The following is a 17,726-nucleotide window of genomic DNA, read 5'->3' on the forward strand; positions in this document are numbered from 1 at the left end:
TGCCATCTGCTGGGAACAACTTATTTTAATGTTGCTGCTCGCACAGGGAGCAGACCCAGCCTTCTTGTTCGGCAGCAGGCCATCTTTGACAATGAGGTTGTTCTCATTCTTTTAACTATTATTGACGCTAAGTAAATTTAATGTTAGAAAAGCAGTTTTGAAGTTTTGAAGACTGAAATCCTCTCTCTGTAGTGAAAGCAGTCGCAAAAAACAGGAATAAACTGTCCTTGCACACCTCTGCTGTCTGCAGAGAGGCTTCTGAAGGTGAAGCCTATTATGTAGCCAGGGAAGAGCACGGGTCTCAGTTCTTGTAATGAACCGCTCCTCTAACGAGGAGACTCCATCTCAGCCATGGGCTGTCTCCTTTTTTGGAGCAGAGTCCTGTGATTTCCTTCTTTGCAGTTTTATTCTATGCGTGCCTGCAGCTCACCGTGAGCACGCCAACAAGCATGCTCTGAGCGCAGCCACTCTGCCCTACGCAGAGCAATGACAGGGTTAACGCTGACCAGGTGCTAAAGCCAAATACCATTTGTACTTCTTCATGCTTATTTACTTGAAATGTGTCTCTTCAGAAAAATGCAAAGCAGTGCATTTTCTACTGGAAAGCCAGGCAGGCTGGTCTCCGTGTTGAGCTTCTTTATTCATGGATTGAGCCCATGCACGAGATAAAGGCTGTACTTTCACAAAGTGTTGAATCTCCTGTCCCAGATCCTTTGATCTGCATCAGAAGCGGATGCGCACTTCTTCCTCTGACAGGTGACACTCTGAAAAACTTGCTGCTGTTGCAACATGTTTCAGAGCTGAGGTTTGGTGTTAGTTCCAGCCTTCACCCTTCTGTGCCTGGAGAATCTGCAGGATGCATTGCTTCTCTCTCCCACCAAACCAGGCATACAAGGACTACGAGGACTCCAAGTAAGACAAGCTCACAGAAGAATGAACTGTATTATTAACACAGTTGTCTCTCAGTGGCCTCTGGCCCACCAGGGACCCAGCCGCAGGAGTGGCAGCATGCTCTGTAAAAGCAGAGGGTGGTGTTTTCACCTTTGTGACTACATGGCGCTAAATTGCTCTACCTGGGTATTGTGATGGAGAATGCACAGTCCAAAAATACCAGCTAAGAAGGGTTGCAGGCACTTCAGAGGTGATGATTGGAATTCGATCTGGAGAAATTGGAGGAGCAATGTGAAGGGAGCTGGGTGCACCTCACTGGAAGTAGGTGAGCTCTGACAACGTGGGCAGGATGAGCAAGGTGAGAAGGTTAAAGGAGGTACAGCAGGCAAATAAACGAGCAGGTGTCAATGGTACACTTCTACAAACCAAGGATATACATGAAAGGAGTGCTGAATACAAGTAATTCTGCCATGAATCAGCACTCCCAAGGCCCCTGCAAGATCACTGGGAATGGTCCAGATGGAAACTGGGAAAATAGGGGATAGGGAGAAGATCAGGGGAAAAAACAAGTTTTGCCTAGAAAATAAAAAAACGAGAGAGAGAGATAACAACAACTGATCTAGCTGAATCAGTGTTTGCAGCTTAAGATTACTCACGGGTGCCAAGTAATTTTCCTCCTGACTTTCCAAAGTAATTAACCTTTGGACCAAGACTAAGCAGGAAACTAATGAAATCCTTCCATCACCGAAAATGAATCTGACAGTGACTTTGACAGGACCAGGATTGTATCTGAAAACGTAAGAGAAAATTGGGCTCCAGGATACTGTAATTGAAGAGAGTGCCTTTCAGCCCCAGTAATAATGCTTTGACAAGTGGTGCTGCTATAAACTTGAGACTTGGGAGCGGCGGGGGCTGTGGGTTCAGTTATTTCTTAGCCAAAGGATTACATGCGTTATAAAATTGAGCTCTTTTCCTTGGATTCCTTTGTGGAGATGAAGCTAGACTTTTCCTCATGCCCCAGAAATGCTCTCTCGCCATTTCTCTAGTAAATGTCATTTATTACAGTTGCATAAAAGTTACCTAGCCGATAAGGATCTTGGGTTTTCAGTGAAAACATGCAATTTAAATTGTAGGGAGGAACCACCACTAAAACAGTGTTTAAAGGTGGCCTTGCGATTCAAAGCATTTGTGAACTTTCATTTATATGATGGCGCACAGAATAGCACCCATTGCTTGTGGTCTGTGGAAATGTGAGGTTCAGCCAGAGAACAGTAGTGAGAAATGGCAAGAAAACCCAAAACGCTGAAGCTGCTGCACTTCCCAGCCGGAGCAGCTCTGCCCTGGATGCCCAGCCCTCCTCTCCTTGCGGTCGCACTGACCAGGGATTGCCCTACGTGTGCGGAACGAGCTCCACCAAGACAAAGAGCTCAGTCTGAGGGGTGCCGGGGCGTGACGGAGCGAGCAGGCCCGCTTCTGCCTGGGTTTACTCAACGGGCGGGGGCAGACAGGCCCCTCGGCCACCTCGGCCTCCCCGCACCCCCACGCCTGGGGGCGGGAGCGCCGCGCTGAGGGAAGGCGCGTTCCCTCCGGCCGGCCCGACCCCGCTCCCCCGGGCGCCGGTGGGCGCTTCTGGGCCGGTGGGGCCGCGCCGGGCCCGCCCGAGGCGGGATGGCGGGGGCTGAGGGGGCTGAAGGGGATGGCGGGGGGGGAACACAACCACACGGCGGACGGGGGGGGGGGGCGGGGGGCTGAGCCCCTCCTGTCGCCATAGCAACCGAGAGCCGGCTGGCGCCCGCCGCCCCGGCCCAATGGGGAGGCGGGAGGGGCGGTGGCGCCGCCGGCGCCGGAAGGGGCGTGGCGGCGGCGCCGGAAGCGGGGCCGCAGCGCCGCAGGGTGTGTGTGCGTGCGCCGAGCGGCCGCCGCGCTCCCAGTCGCCTCGCCCGCCGGGATCCTCCAGGCCGCGGTGCCGCCGCCCCCGCCAGGTGAGGGTCCCGGGCCCCTCCCCGCCGCCCCGCCCGGCCTTCCCCCCCCTCCTGCCCGCTTCCTCTGCCGCTGGGGTTGGGCCGCGCCGGGCCGCTGCGGGCCCGAGGGAGGGTGCGGGGGAGGCTTCCCCGGCCTGCCCTTCCCCCCCCCCCAACCCCGCCCCGGCTCCCCGCCGGCCGGGCCCGCTCCTGCCCACCGGCCGGGCCGGCGCAGCCCCGCGGCGGGGTGGGGCCGTCGGAGGCCGGAGCAGGCCGCGGGGGCTGCGGGAGGGTCCCCGCGGGGAGGGGGAGGGGGGCGGCGGGCCCTGCCTCCTCCCCGCCCCGAGTAACGGTGTGACCCTCCCTCGGCTGCCGCTGCGGAGCCCGAGCGGGCGGCGCCGCCTCCTCCCCCGGCGCCCGGCCCTGCCCCGCCCCGGGTGAGTCACTTGCTCCCCGGAGGGCGAGGCCGGCGGCGCACACCTGTACCGAGCGGCCGGCGGCGGGAGGCAGGCGAGCCCCTCCGCGCCGGGGGCGGTGTCGGCCACAGCCCTGCTCTTCCCGAAGGCTCCCGCGTTCACGACCCCAACCCGGGAGAAGGGTTGGGGCGTCCCCGCAGCCTCAGGAAAGCGGGAGCGCGGGGCCCTGCCGAAACGCGGGGCCCTTCCAGCGTGAGCGGGGAGGTGCCGTCTCTGCCGGCTGGTATGAGCCTGCTCACGTCGGACCGATGGCGATCACGGAAATGTCGTGAACGCTTTAGAAGGAAACGTTTTTTTTAATTATTTTCCAATTTTGATCATTTGTGTCCATTTGGGAATAGAGATACGTTGAGGGAGGACTCCAGAGGGAAAGAAGGTTGCTGCAAGCCAGCCCCAGTCTCCAAAAAGGCTGGGCAGTAACCCAAAGCTAACAACGCTAGGTTTTATTTGAGGGATGTATAATCAGATGTTAATTGGGATGATCAAATGTCAGTGGCATACAGTCCCTGTGTTAGCATATGGGAGCAAAATGCTAACAGAGATCTAATGCAGAGATCACAATATAAATTGGTTGCTTTCAGCTAAATTCCTCGTTATTAGTTAAAATACCTTTTCTGGTGGTAGGAAAACAACCTGTGCATCGTGCAACACCATAAAAGCTAAATTCTTACATAAAAATGCCTGAGAGTTTGAGAACATTTGTAAGGTTTTGTAGCTTCAGGGACTGTAGGAATATTTGTGTCTTTACACATCCACTGCTGCAGGACACCTCAGTCTGAAATTTTAGTACTTTTTTATGAAAATAAAAGCTTTTATTTTAAAATAATAATGAGGCATAAACTGGTCTAGAAGAGAAAACAAGAATGCTAGTGCCTTCTTCACTCTTCATATTAAAGGACTGCAAAAATATAGCCTGTATAATATTTTGTTTATTAAATTGGTACCAATAAAGTGGTAGACTCGTTGCACAGATGGGCCTAGTGCAGTTTTCTCAACCTCATTATGTCAGTACCGCATGTTCTGATCTCTGCTATTTTGATGTTGAGTCTTTTTTTTTTTTTTTTCCCCTAAGCATGGCTTTGCCAGTATGCAGCTTTTTGTACTGCATGTGAATAAACTCAGATGAGGAGGAGTTAAGTAAATAATGATTTGAATAATGAGGTGAAAAGTTAGTACTCTAATCCGTCTGGTATCCTAATAAATCCCAGGAAGACTAGGCGTTATAGTAGTGTGTCTTCTATATGGCCACTCTTTTTGCCCCACCCTGTAATACAAATACTCTCAGTTTATTATTAACAAAAGTGATTTACCTGTGATATGAATGCATTAGTTTGGCATGAACTTTATGCCTGGGGGAAGATTTTTTGGGATAACTCACTATTTCCACCTGGACTCTACCCAAAACCAATTCTGCTAGTTGGAACAGAAAGGTGTTACCATGTAAGTATATTGTACTTTGGAACTGTGTGCTTGTCTCCACCTGCAGCTGTCCTGTGTGAAGTGCCATAGGTGTGTAGCAGCGCAGTGCTTTTCAGCCTGTGGTCCCTCATTTAAATGACATTAAGAAGAACAAGGCTACTGTCACTAAATTTAAGTTTTCCATACAGTATCAGTATTCCTACACACTATTGGTACTTGTCATAGAAATGTCATAATTATCAATGGAGATTGAAAACAGTTGAATGTCATTTTCTTCAAAAATTATATTGGTCAGTTTTAGGAAGCGATAAGTAATGATGGCAGAAGATGGCCAGAGCAGGTTTAGGCATGGCTTTACGGAATGTTAATTTTATCTGAACATTTGCATAAAGATTTGAGCTGAAGGCCAAGGTGTACACTTAATCAGTAGATTCAGAGGAGGCTAAAGTTATGTGCTGCACAAGGTCAGCAAGAATATCACAACTATGAAGTCATTTTCCTTTTTCCCTCATTATGTTTACTGAACTTGTTATACCCAAGCTCTAGACAGTTGTGGAAGATTTCACTGCTCAGATCTTACCAGACATGTTCCTTTTCTAATCAGTTATTTAACAATACATGGTAGCCTTTGAGGGAACCAAAATAAACCCAACATATAAAATCAAATGCCTGATCCTACGATAAAGCAAGGAAGGTTCCTTGCATTTCATTTAATGAGTTGATTCCTTTCCTGTAAAGAACATCTATTGGGAGCGATGTCTACTTGGCAGTGAATGCCATCAACATCATGCAGATACTTGTGTCAGCATGTGTGTACCTGAATTATGGAGAAGGATTTTCCATTTGGTTTAGTAATAGTATCTCCAAAGCTCTTACTCTTTGCGATTATAGAACTGTAATTTAAAATATCACTTACCTCATGTGAATGTTTAATTTTGGAATGAATTGCCTATCCAGAAATCAGATAAGGTATGTTCACGTATTGTTGGAAGATTGAACTACGAATTCTGTACCAGTCTGCTGCTTTTCCTGTCATAATTTGAATGGACTTACAGACTTGGTGACCAAGAAGTATAATTGCATCCCATTTCACCAAATCTGGTTTTACATTAATTTTTCACAGTGAACCATGCAGGTCTGTTAACCTGCATCTCTACCTGACTCGTGAGGGACCGATACATCAAACCAGTAATCGCACTGCTTTCTCACCAATTTTTTTACAAAGTGGAAGTGTTTGTCTGATAGATTCTAATGCTTGCCATAAAGAGAAAAGCAGTACACAAAAATCAATGACTTAATTAGCATCAGAAGAACAGGTCATCAAGAGCAGCAGACTTCAGGCCAACGTAGGCTTATTAGTATTGTCTTGTCAGTTCAATATGTTATGTAAGCCACATTTTTTTCAGTGTCAGTTTTCATTTGATTTCTGCAGACTTTAAACACAGTTACTTCTGATCTGTTTTGGCTTTGTCCTAAACAGCTCATCGAGATGGGAAACAATAAAGGCTACGAAGCAGATGTAGTAACTGCTGAGCAGTAGGCTGTAGTTCTCAAGCTCCTGCAGTCTTCTGAAGAACATAATCCGTATGTGTTACTCCTCAGCTGGTACTGAGACATAAACCTCCAGTTCTGTGTGTCCATCCCCTCTTGAAAGATCTGTGGGTGTAGTGACCAAAGGTGCTGTTCCCAGGACAGTCCCACCATCCCCTTCTTACTGCATCTTCCACTAAAAGTAGCAAGGCAGTTACAGATTAATGTGTTTTACAGGTTATGACCTTTGATTCTCTGCCTTTGATGCTTTGTAATATGTTTGAGTCTTGTGTGCACAGGTGTAAAGCTTTTCTGGGGGTGGGAAGTAAGCACTTGTCATATTTACTACCTGTATACATGCTATCCTGCATTTGTAGGAGAGACTGAAAGAACTTGAGCTGTATGGGAGATAGAGAAAAAATAATTAAAAAATTATATTTTGAGTGTGGGATTTAGGGTGATTAAAATTTCTGGCATCTGGTACTATTAGCTGCAACTGCTGGCTAGTGGTTGGCATTCCTTATTGGAAATAGTGCCCAGCCACTTCTTTTTGGAGGGCTACTAAGTTGTGGTTTAATAGATTCTTAAGAAGACAGAGTCTTAAGAATTTGAAATGTATTAACGCATCTAATATGAGAATCTTCTGCTTAGAACGGGCAGCTGTCAGGACTCCTCCATGGCTGTGATCTGCACGTCTCCGCTCCTTTTTCCATCTTCCCTCTTTCCCCCTTGCCGACATGGCATGGCTTCGTTAGTGCTAGAATAGATCATTCCTGTCAGCCTCCTGTTCATCACCTTTGTGTGTTTCGCTCCTAGCTGCAGGTAACCGTTGTTAGATGGCTTCTGTTTGTGGCCTAGGAGTATTTTTAGCTGTAGGCTTTGCTTGTTTCAGACTGTGGCACACTGATCCATTGTTAGAGTGTGGCTTTCATCTCCTCTATGGGAGGGACCAGTTATAACTGATAGTTGCTTCTTTGCCTTTTCAAACATCACTCCTTTCCTTGTATCTTTTTTCCTTCTGGCAAACACTTCCCTCTTTTGGAGCTCAAGCCAGCATAGCTCTGCAAAGCTCTCCCCAAGCTTCTAACAAGGTAAGCAATGGAGAATCAAATAAGGATTTTAAGTGTTCCTTTATGCAGCACCCTGTGAACGAAATAATGGTAGGCTTACTGTCGACTGCAGATATTTTAGTGTGGGCAATGATTTTCTAACTGCATTTAAGTTCTGTTAAATCCATGTTATTGAATAATGCTTTGTGTTTCATAACAAACCTACTGACAGTACAGATATTAAGATTAATTAAGTAAGCAACTCAAGCCCCTGTGTACTGAATTTTTATGTCAAAACTAAGCCAGTGAAGTTTTGAGGAACTCCATCTTCAGTAATCAGTTTGAGTTACATTTAAGATGTGCATAAATTAGTTATATTACTGAGGAAAGTTGGCTGAGAAACAACATTCTAATGCTTTGTGCTGGTATTTTGCCTGTATAATTGATATGTTAAACTGGTTTCTGGACCTTTTATCCACTACATCCTTATGCCCTTGCAGTTCCCTTTGTGATTTCCTTCATGTGTCCTTATATGAACCCACTGACTGCTGTGAACTGACTTGCATCTAAAGATAAATATGTCAGTGAGCTTGATAAAACAAACTCTGCGCCATCTCTAAACTAAACTCTATACTATTTGTAAATGGAATTCTGCATGGATGACTTGTCTACAAATTAGACCACTACTGGCAAAGTGCAGATCAAAGATAAAACTGACCTTTCAGTGGCAAAATGTAAACTCTGTTGGAGCTACTTGCCTGTGGACTTCCAACAAGCAGGCTTTTTCTACATAATACTCACATTCCATAAGAAGGAGAGGAAAAGATAAGATGGTTGCAATAGAAATGCTTCTAGAAGCTGTGCAGACTGTGAGGAAGCTAGAAATGCTCTGAAACTGTTTAGTGTAAATGTCCTGTTATTTAAAGTTGGCTCTTGTAACATAAAAAACATTCTTCAGGTGTACTTTGTACGTGTTCAGATTTTAGTGAGTGGGTAGAGAAATGCCACTCTCAAATTGCTTCCTGCGTTAAGCACATAGTGTAAATTTACTGCTGAGTTAAGGGAATGATTTACTAGGTTTGAGAGTGGGATGGGTTCTCTCAGTGGTAGATGATCTGATGATTTCCTTAGGCTTGTTGTGTATCAGTACTACAATACACTTCAGAGTTGGGGGAAAAAATTCACATCGCAAACTCCACTTACCCCTTTCCATCCTCAGGAGCTATTCTTTTGATAAGTCTGAAGAAGCCAATGATGGCATAGCATATTGCCATGGTAAAAGCCTCTGGGGAAAGACAGAGCCAAATTAATCATGCCTTACAAGAACTTGTCACACTGCTACCCACAGTCAGTCTGTCTTGTTGAGGGCTTCGATCTGAAGTCTGTGTGTCACCTTTTAATAGGTGCCAAAATCCACTAGTTTAAATGCAGTATTTGAAATGGAACTGAACTGCAGCCCAACTTTACTTACAAGTCTGCAAGAGGTCTCTTTCCAGGAGGCTGGTTTTAGCGTTACGTATCCTTACTGAGTGCCTTACATGGATGGATGCATTAGGCTAGATCTACCAAGGATCAAACGCAAGCAGGAGTGAGTGTGACTTGCAGATACATAGAAGGTAGGACATTTGGTTGCTGGGTTTACTTCAAGAGCTTTCATGTGAAGTAACAACGTTTGACTTGATATCTTGGGTGATTATTTTTTTTTTGATGAAGTGGAGTACCTTCAGCTGGAGGGATTGAATACGCTCATCCCAAAATAATTTTGTAGTTAGGACTGTCCTGGGCAGTAGGGAACTTTGAAATGGCTCATTCACACTGTGGGAATTTGGGTCTGCATCTCATTGTCCTGGCTGAGGATTTAGTATAGGCGCCTGGTTTCCCTGTGTAACAATGTGCTAGGTGATACTTGGATTAAAATACAAACTGAACCATGTGTGTGAGATGTTCTCCATCAGGAGCCTGTCAGACTGGGATCTTCAAAGGAGAGCGCCAGGGAAGAGGCCACAGCAATCACTTTCAGCCTGTTGGCTCTTTCTAAGAGAACTGTAGGTGCTTGTCTAACAAACAGAAGCCTATAAAAGACAATTGTTAACTTACTGTTCTCTTTGTCTTTTATTTTTCTTTCAGAAGTTGTTTTTAGGGGGTTAGGCTTCAGCCTGAAAACTTCTTATCTGGACAGTGAGAGTCCTGACTGGGATTTAGGGAGAAGGAGAGGAACACTATTGCTCAGTGCTGACAACAGTAACAGTTCTGGGTCTGTCCAAAAGTGAACCTATGCACCTGGAGAAATCTTACAGATGAATTTGGGGCAACTTAGAGTTTGAGAGGTGTTGAGATCTACTTACTTTGGTAAAGGCAAAGAAACTTGTTAAAGTTCTCTTGTGAATGTGGCCCTAGGTGGTTGAGCATAAGGTTGGCAGCCCAATGGCTGAGTTAAGTATATGTTAGCATTGTCTTGTAGAAGTAAGCAACACTCAAGCTGCCTCACTGACATATTTCATACTAACTTCATTTTTCAATGCTTAAGCTCTTCAGGGGCCTTATGGTCATGTGATGTGTTTTTCTTGGCTTCAGTTGGTAAACTGTGTTATCAGAAATGATAAACAAGTTGTTCCCATGTAAGCAATTAGTTTTGCAGTAGTTACTATCACGTGGGCCACGGCCCATTTGGGTTTTGTGAATGTCAATGTTTTTTAAAAGGTTTTGAAAACCTGAGATTGCAGCCATCCTAACTGTGCAGAATTGTCCATTATACGTATGTTGATGCATGTATTTAAAAAACCAGTTTTCTGGCAAAACAATATAAATGTACTTTCCATAGTTGCCAAGTGCTACAGCTTTGCTGGGTATGGGTTATTTAAACCCACAGAAACATCTCCTGTAGTGCAAGAAGTCTTCAGGGTCAGGAGGAGCTGTCCAGTGCTTCAGTGCTCCTAAGTAGTTGCCGTTGTATAATACTGGGGGGAAAACAAACAAAAAAAACCCCAAGAAACCAACCAAAACTGGTGGTTTTTGAGTTAGCATATGCAGTGTCTCCCAGGCTGAGCTGCAGCCAGTATAGGAAAGGGGAGAGATTTACGTGGGGAACGTACTGATGTGCTGTGCTTAATGCCAATATGAATTTTGCTGCATTTTGAAGAATAAAGCTTACGTATCTTGAAGATTGTGATTAGTCATATACACATAGAAATTATACATATTTGGCAAAAGATCAAATAAATTTTTAAAAATAAACACTTCATATGACTTTATTAGAGTTGATAGATTCCCACTTATAGTGCCTGAGTTCTGCTTCACCCTTCAGCATTAAGTTCCACAGTGCAGACAATCAAGAGATATTTTTCTCTATTTTTATTCCCCACTAATTACAGGAGAGCCATGGATAAAAGTGAGTTGGTACAGAAAGCCAAACTGGCTGAACAGGCTGAGCGTTACGATGACATGGCTGCTGCTATGAAGGCTGTCACTGAGCAAGGACATGAACTGTCCAATGAAGAAAGGAATCTACTCTCAGTTGCCTACAAGAATGTGGTTGGTGCCCGTCGCTCGTCCTGGCGTGTAATTTCCAGCATTGAACAGAAAACAGAGAGGAATGAGAAGAAACAGCAGATGGGAAGAGAATATCGTGAGAAAATTGAGGCTGAATTGCAGGATATCTGCAATGATGTTCTGGTAATAATCCAACAGCAAAAATAACAGTAGTTAGTACTGCAGCGTTCTTCAGAGAGGCTTAAGGAATCTTAGTAGTGCTGTAGACACTGCAGCACCTTAGCGGGAGAATAATTTTGCATAGCCACATACTTGGGTCCAATTCTAGCTCCTAAGTCATCTAGTTTGTTTCTTAGGGAATTTGTTACAAAAGAGCATTTATTTTTATTAATAGAAAAAAGCAAACAAGGCAGTTGAAGATCATTAGGCTACTGACTAGGGGTCACCATGAAAACAAATTAAGTCTGGGGCACTGGCATGAGTCCTGCTAAAAGGCCTACCATTTAAATTCTCTCATTAATGAATGCTGATGTCCTGAGTCTTGTTTAGTACTTTTTTGAATGGAGAAGGTATGTACTTCTTCCCCTAAACTGGTTTTGCTATTTCTTTCACTTGGACGAGAGGGATTCTTTTTATTGCTGTTCATTTTGCTAAAGATCTGTCAGGAGCAGTTGCTGTCAGTACTGTCAGTCTTTGCATCTCTTTCTGAATGCACATGTGCTGACTGTGCCACTCTTCAGCTTTTCAGCTGGAGTTGCAGATAGTATCGGTTTGTTGTGGATGATTTCACTGCTGTGTGTAGAATTCAAGTTTGTGGCAGCAAAAGTGACCAAATTTGTGCTAATGTCAAGCGGCTGCTTTTCATGGGCTTGGTTATGGACGTAGCTTTGCATCAGTGTATTTCAAAGAAAATCTTTGCAGTCTTAAACCCAGGTAGCCATTAGGTTCTGCAGGAGTGAATTGTGGATAGCCTCAACACAGCAAGTTTTCTGCTTTCCAGGGATTAGGATACAAGTAGTTCCTCTTTTTTTTTTTTCTGAGTTTAGAAAGCAGTAGACAAAGTGGTTAACACATGAGTATACAGAAGTCATTGTTAATAACAGTTCATGCTTACTGTTGTAACAAAGGCTCTGTTTCAGACATTATTTTTATGACTTGGAAAAAGAAAGCGTTGTTTCCTTTCTCAGGAACTCCTGGATAAATACCTTATTGTCAATGCCACGCAGCCAGAAAGCAAGGTCTTCTATTTGAAAATGAAAGGCGATTACTACAGATACCTCTCGGAGGTGGCATCTGGGGACAATAAGCAAAGTAAGTAGAGATGAAATCTCTCATTCTGCTGGGGGCTGAGCAGAATAAAGTATAAGAGATACTTGTGCTCTTTTTCCCTAACATGAAGTATTTATTTCTTTTTGCTACTGCTCTGTAGTATGGAAGATGTGTGCAGTGCAAGTCACTTTTAGAGAAAGACTTCACTGAGATTAATAGAAGTGATTGACAGATGGATTGACAGATGTTCATCAAACCAATCAAATTCTGCTTGCAGCCCCTGACCTCAGTGACTGATTCTCAAGCATATTTGGCAGTGTAAAATCCTTTTGCTGGAGAATGTGTTTTTTCTTACGAAAAACGTTTTGTTCCTATCATCTTTTGTTTAAACTATGGATTTAGCTCACAAGTCTTCACTGTTTGCAAGCTTTCTGCATGTAAATATGGGATATTTGGTTACTGGGTCCTAAGCCAATTAATCCTGAAATGTTAAAGTAACGCTGAACTGTGCCTGAATTCTTAACGAGTGTCTGATGTAGTCCATGTCTTGCAAACTTACTTTGATGCCATTCTGGAGCTTATTGTTACCTATTAGCTAGGAAGGGGCTGTTGTCTTTCCTCTGAAACCCCAAACTGAAATATGAAGTTAATGACCTACCTGCTAAATGTTTCCTTCAGTTTAAATAGGTAGTTTAGATACCTCTTCTTCCCCACATGATTTTGTCTGGATTTGTTTTTGACAACTGCTACTTCTTCAGCTAGGCTGGAAGTGAGTGTTTAATCAGAGTACACTTTGACTTTGGTAGAACTTGTGTGTGTTCAGATCAGTTGGAATTTATTTTGAATAAATTTCATTTTAAGTCTCTATAAAAATGTTGAACTAAATTTCTGTATCTCAAAGCTTTATCTGAACAAATATTTCTGCCTTAATAGATCAGTCAGCGGTAGGCTTTTACATCTAAAAACATTGAAAGAAGCATCTGTGCGTATGTAATTTTATGAATTTCTGATGCCGCAGTAGTCTAGACCAAGGATATAATAGCTTCCCCCGTGAAGTACAGCGATGTACTGTGCATTAATATGATTATAATTACTTCTTGCAGCAACGGTAGCAAACTCTCAGCAAGCTTACCAGGAGGCATTTGAAATTAGCAAGAAAGAGATGCAGCCAACACACCCCATTCGACTCGGTTTGGCTCTAAATTTCTCTGTCTTCTACTATGAGATACTAAATTCTCCTGAGAAAGCCTGTAATCTGGCAAAGACGGTAAGCAGACCCTTCATATTACCAATTTTTGTGGAGGCTAAGGAGACAATTACATGGTTGCAGTAGCATGTCATAGATGATTATGCTTTTTCATATCAAATTCCCTAAAAATGCTGTCATCTTCACATATTTTCATTGTAGTATATTTTCAGGTAGGTTAGCTAGACTCGCTCAGCTTTAAGAAAAGCTAGTGCAGTTGATCCCATGAAAGGGGGGACAAAGAGCCTCCTCTTATGTCCATCTAAATCTCTTAGAATGTGCTTGTGTCCAATTTGAAAACACTTGGATTAATTTAGCACTCCTAAAGTGAAATATTTATTTACATTTGAACACTTAGCAAATACATGAAGTGTTGTCTTTGTGGCTCCAGTCATAGCCCTGAATGTCCCTGTATATCTGCATGCGTGTATCTCTTTCTCCAGAGGCCAAAAAGAGCTTGTGTGATGGGTTGTGCCAAACAAATAGCTAGTCATTTTTGACTTGGTCTTCTCCCTGAAATAGGATTAGAGCCTTCTAAATGGAGCTTTTTGCATCCGTGAAAATTGTCTGGTAGTAACTTTAATAATATGGCATTAGGTGAATCTTTGTGTTCTTAATACACACTTCAATAACACAAGAAGTGGTGTTTTGCTGTGTAAAATGCTGCTGCTGTTCCTGCTTTTTTAGTTAATGTGCTTACATCTGTTTGAAACCTGAATGAAGAAGTAGTATTTATTCATGGCTCTCGGCTATCAGACTTGCAGCGTGGGTGTTCATGTGTAACAGATCAATGGGAAGAATGGCTTTATTAATCTCTAGGAACATACCAGATTTCCTTTGCTGTTTTGAAAAGAAATCCATGACCTTCCACCCCACCATCAAAAAACCCTTGTCTTACATTTTCTTGCCTATTTACTTATGTACTATATATATATATATATATCACCTTAATGGTGACTTTGTCTCTTACTGCCAATTTAAACCAGTGAGGCCTTCATTTTTAATGAAATTACTGCTTTTAAGTGTTGTTCTTAAATCCAACTTCAAGCTGTGGAATCATTCTTTGGAATGACAGAGAGTGCGCTTGCCTCTTCAGTACTTGGTATGGGCATGGTAGTAAAGTTGTTCTGGGCTTTAATCTGAACCCCTCTGAAGACTTATGTTTTCCCGCTGGTTATCTAGTGATCTGGTGCTCGCTTTAGTTTACGTCTCTTAGTGGAAAAGAAAATACTGGAAACTTTTATCACAGAATTTGAATAGTAATGTGGCAAATCTGTAAGCTCTGTGTAAGCAGAAGTTAATTCAGAGAGCAGAGTGTGAAAGTGCTTTGTCTTGCATGTTTTTAGGCATTTGATGAAGCGATAGCAGAGCTGGACACGCTGAATGAAGAGTCTTACAAAGACAGCACTCTGATCATGCAGCTGCTTAGGGACAACCTCACTGTAAGTATCCCGGGGCAGACCGCTGCCCTGTGCGCTGTTACCTCTTTAGGCTGCTGGGCTCCGCTAAGTGGCACTCGATGTCCGAAGACTTGCGTAGTTCTGTGCCATTAAAAGCCTTTTCTGAAGCATTAACTGCATGTCTTAACTGCACTGCTTTTTGTAACCAGACCAGACTTGCCTCTTTAAACCAGAAATTACTTGTTAACCGCTGTAACAAACTCAGCTTTTTTTTGTAACACAAAGTGGCGTTTGTCTGTTCTCAACAGCCAGCTTTATGTTGAGCTTGTAAACTTGTGCTGGCTTTTTACTTGTTCTCCTCTACTCATTTTCTAGTTCATTATTCTTTAGCTTTACTGTTAAGATCAGTTCTGTATTGCTCTTAGCTGAGAAGATTGCACAGCTACTGCTCATTATGCTGTCTTCCCTTTCCTGACAAGTGTAACTAACTGCGTGCTTTCAGCATAAACATATGTTTGTATTTCCTTACAGCTATGGACGTCGGAAAACCAGGGAGATGAAGGGGATGCTGGGGAGGGAGAGAACTAATGGCTGTCACGCTTCACTATATGTTCAATGTCACCCTGTATCCTACACATATATCCCTTTGTGCGACAAGCAAAAAGAATAGTACATCGACTTTCACAACCTCAACGTAGCAAAAACTGTCTGTGGGGTAAAAACGGTTGGTTGGTGTTTTGTGTACTTAAAGCGGAGGTCGGTTATTATAATGGCATTCCAAACTTTCCTATTATGACCATTTACAGTTATGATTACCGTGTTTATATTTTTAACTGAACACTGTGATTATGGGTTTTGTGATTGCAATTGACTTTGCAAAACTCTTATTGGTAGAAAAGTAGACATCAATTATGTAACTCTGGCGAGCTTAATTTGGCACCAAAATAGTCGAAGTACAATTCTGTTGTAAAGTTGTACAGAAAGTTATAGAGATTCTATTGTGACACTGGGGCATGGAAGGAAAACAATCCGATGTATGGCATTCCAGTTAGTAACACTGCTACGAGTTAGTTTAACAGGCACACTCTGTAGACATTTGTAACCAAGTCTGAGGCACCGCTTTCAGTCAAAAGCTCACTTTGTCAATCCTGTCTTTCTGGGGATGGGGTTTGTTTTGGGGAGGAGGGTAACGGGGGAGTTAGCAGCTTGATTTCCAAACTCTTTACACTGGCAGATAACTGGGATTTGACTTCTAAAAGTGCTTTCATGCTCATATGACATGCATGACTAAAGCCCCTCCCACAGCAATAACTTACCTAATTATACCTTAGATATTCTTCAGTAGTGAGAATTCTTGGTTCACTACCATGGACTTGCAATAGGAGAAGATTCAATTTTTTGAATGGCCTTATTAGTTTGGATGATAGCATGAAGTGATCTGCCACTTTTGCATTACTTTACTCTTAGGTGAATCGAAATCTCCATGGTATTCCCGTTTTGAATTTATCCTGAAAACTTCTTAAGTAATCCACTGAGCCATCTTTAAGTTCACTTTATAGAAATTTTTCTCCCATTGGACTCTGTTCATCCTTGACCCTCTCAGCTGTTTGAACTCCATTAAAGCAATTTTGGACTCCCACATATGCGTCATCCTTTCTTTGATTATGGGTGATGTCAGGCTGGTGGGTGAGACCTGAGCCTGCTCAAGGACAGGTTTCTTTCTTGGATGTTTGAGAGCTGCCAGTGCTGTTGCAGTCTTCAGCTCCTGTCTGCCATTTTTTGGTGGTACTGGGATCTGGCTCAAATATTCAGGATTTCCCATTTATTGTACTGGAATGCAGACCTACACATCTGTAACGCTTGTAACTTGTAATATTTGAGCTCCAAACGTCCTCACCTAGTTATGTTTCAAACATGTCCCATTAAATAAAACCTAGTAAGAGTTGCGTGAATAATGCAGTGGAAAAGATTAGGAATAGTCACCTATCAGTCTCGCGGTATCATCCCCATACCTTCAACATTCCACTTAGGTATAGGATCCATCTGTTTGTCTGTCCATCTGTCTGCTGAAGAGAATTTCATGCACTGATTTTAAAACTCCCCTCTACTAGCTGAACAAATTGTGCAGTTAATACTTGGCGCTTGATAAATGCAGTAGTGAATGTGGAACCGAGCCTGTCTGTATATCTGGTAGCTCTTTTCGCTTTGTTTTTACTGACCAGTATTCTGCCTAAAGTTTGCTTCTGTGACGGTTATATTGCCTAGCACACACGTGGTTGTGAGAATAGTATAGCAAAAAGAAATACCTGGTTATTGATGTACTAGATTTGTGTATGTCTTTTAAACAGTTCTAGTTTCACCTTACACAAAATAATCAGGAAAGTGTAAAAGAATTCAAAAGTGAATAATAAAAAAAAATTTTATCAGTTGTTTGTGTCTGTTATCTTTGCCATACTAGTGGCAAAAACCATGTGGTAGTAGAATCAACACTTACTAAATGCTCAGATCTTGGATTGTGTGAGTTGATTCATGGTTTCCAAATACTTAGTTACTCATTCCTTTGCAGAGACACGTCCCCACACACCCTCCCGGATTTGTAGAAAACACTGGTTCTCTTCATTTTTGTTGAGGTCATAATATATTGTCATTGCAGGATTTAAAAGAAATGCAACTATAAATATGTATTTAACTTGCATGTTGTGTGGTTGAACACACCACACCGCACATCAGAGAAATCTCTTGGCTACATTTAAAGCTCTCAGGGAGTCTTTTAAACACACACTTGTGAGTGCAGGGTTACTCTGCAGCTGGCCCAGCTGTCCACCCAGCTGCACTAGTGAACTACACCCTGCATGTGCTCCGGGCAACTACGCTCTTCCTGGCTGGTGGGGTGCAGAACCACTGCTGGGGGTGAAAATGCACATTTAAGTGCAAGCAGAGGTGTCTTCCTGCAAATAAAGAGTGCTTGAAGAGATGGGTGGCAACAGCCAGGCTAG

The 17,726-nt window shown here is 43.3% G+C and overlaps 1 protein-coding gene across 2 annotated transcripts; it reads left to right on the plus strand.

The window, feature by feature from the left end:
• The first annotated feature begins 2,749 nt into the window (after positions 1-2,749).
• Positions 2,750-17,156, plus strand: YWHAB (tyrosine 3-monooxygenase/tryptophan 5-monooxygenase activation protein beta). Of its 2 annotated transcripts, XM_074843598.1 has the most exons (7): positions 2,775-2,873; positions 6,228-7,368; positions 10,698-10,998; positions 12,003-12,126; positions 13,188-13,351; positions 14,677-14,772; positions 15,262-17,156. In XM_074843598.1, the coding sequence occupies exons 3-7, from the start codon at positions 10,705-10,707 to the stop codon at positions 15,316-15,318; spliced, it is 735 nt and encodes a 244-aa protein (XP_074699699.1). In that variant the 5' UTR covers positions 2,775-2,873; positions 6,228-7,368; positions 10,698-10,704; the 3' UTR covers positions 15,319-17,156. The 2 variants fall into 2 exon arrangements, with proteins under 2 accessions (XP_074699698.1, XP_074699699.1); XM_074843597.1 differs by lacking the exon at positions 6,228-7,368 and having other exon boundaries at positions 2,750-2,873.
• Positions 17,157-17,726: the final 570 nt, after the last annotated feature.

This window comes from Strix aluco, chromosome 17 (genome assembly GCF_031877795.1).
Source record: "Strix aluco isolate bStrAlu1 chromosome 17, bStrAlu1.hap1, whole genome shotgun sequence".
In the NCBI taxonomy this organism is placed as follows: Eukaryota; Metazoa; Chordata; class Aves; order Strigiformes; family Strigidae; genus Strix; species Strix aluco.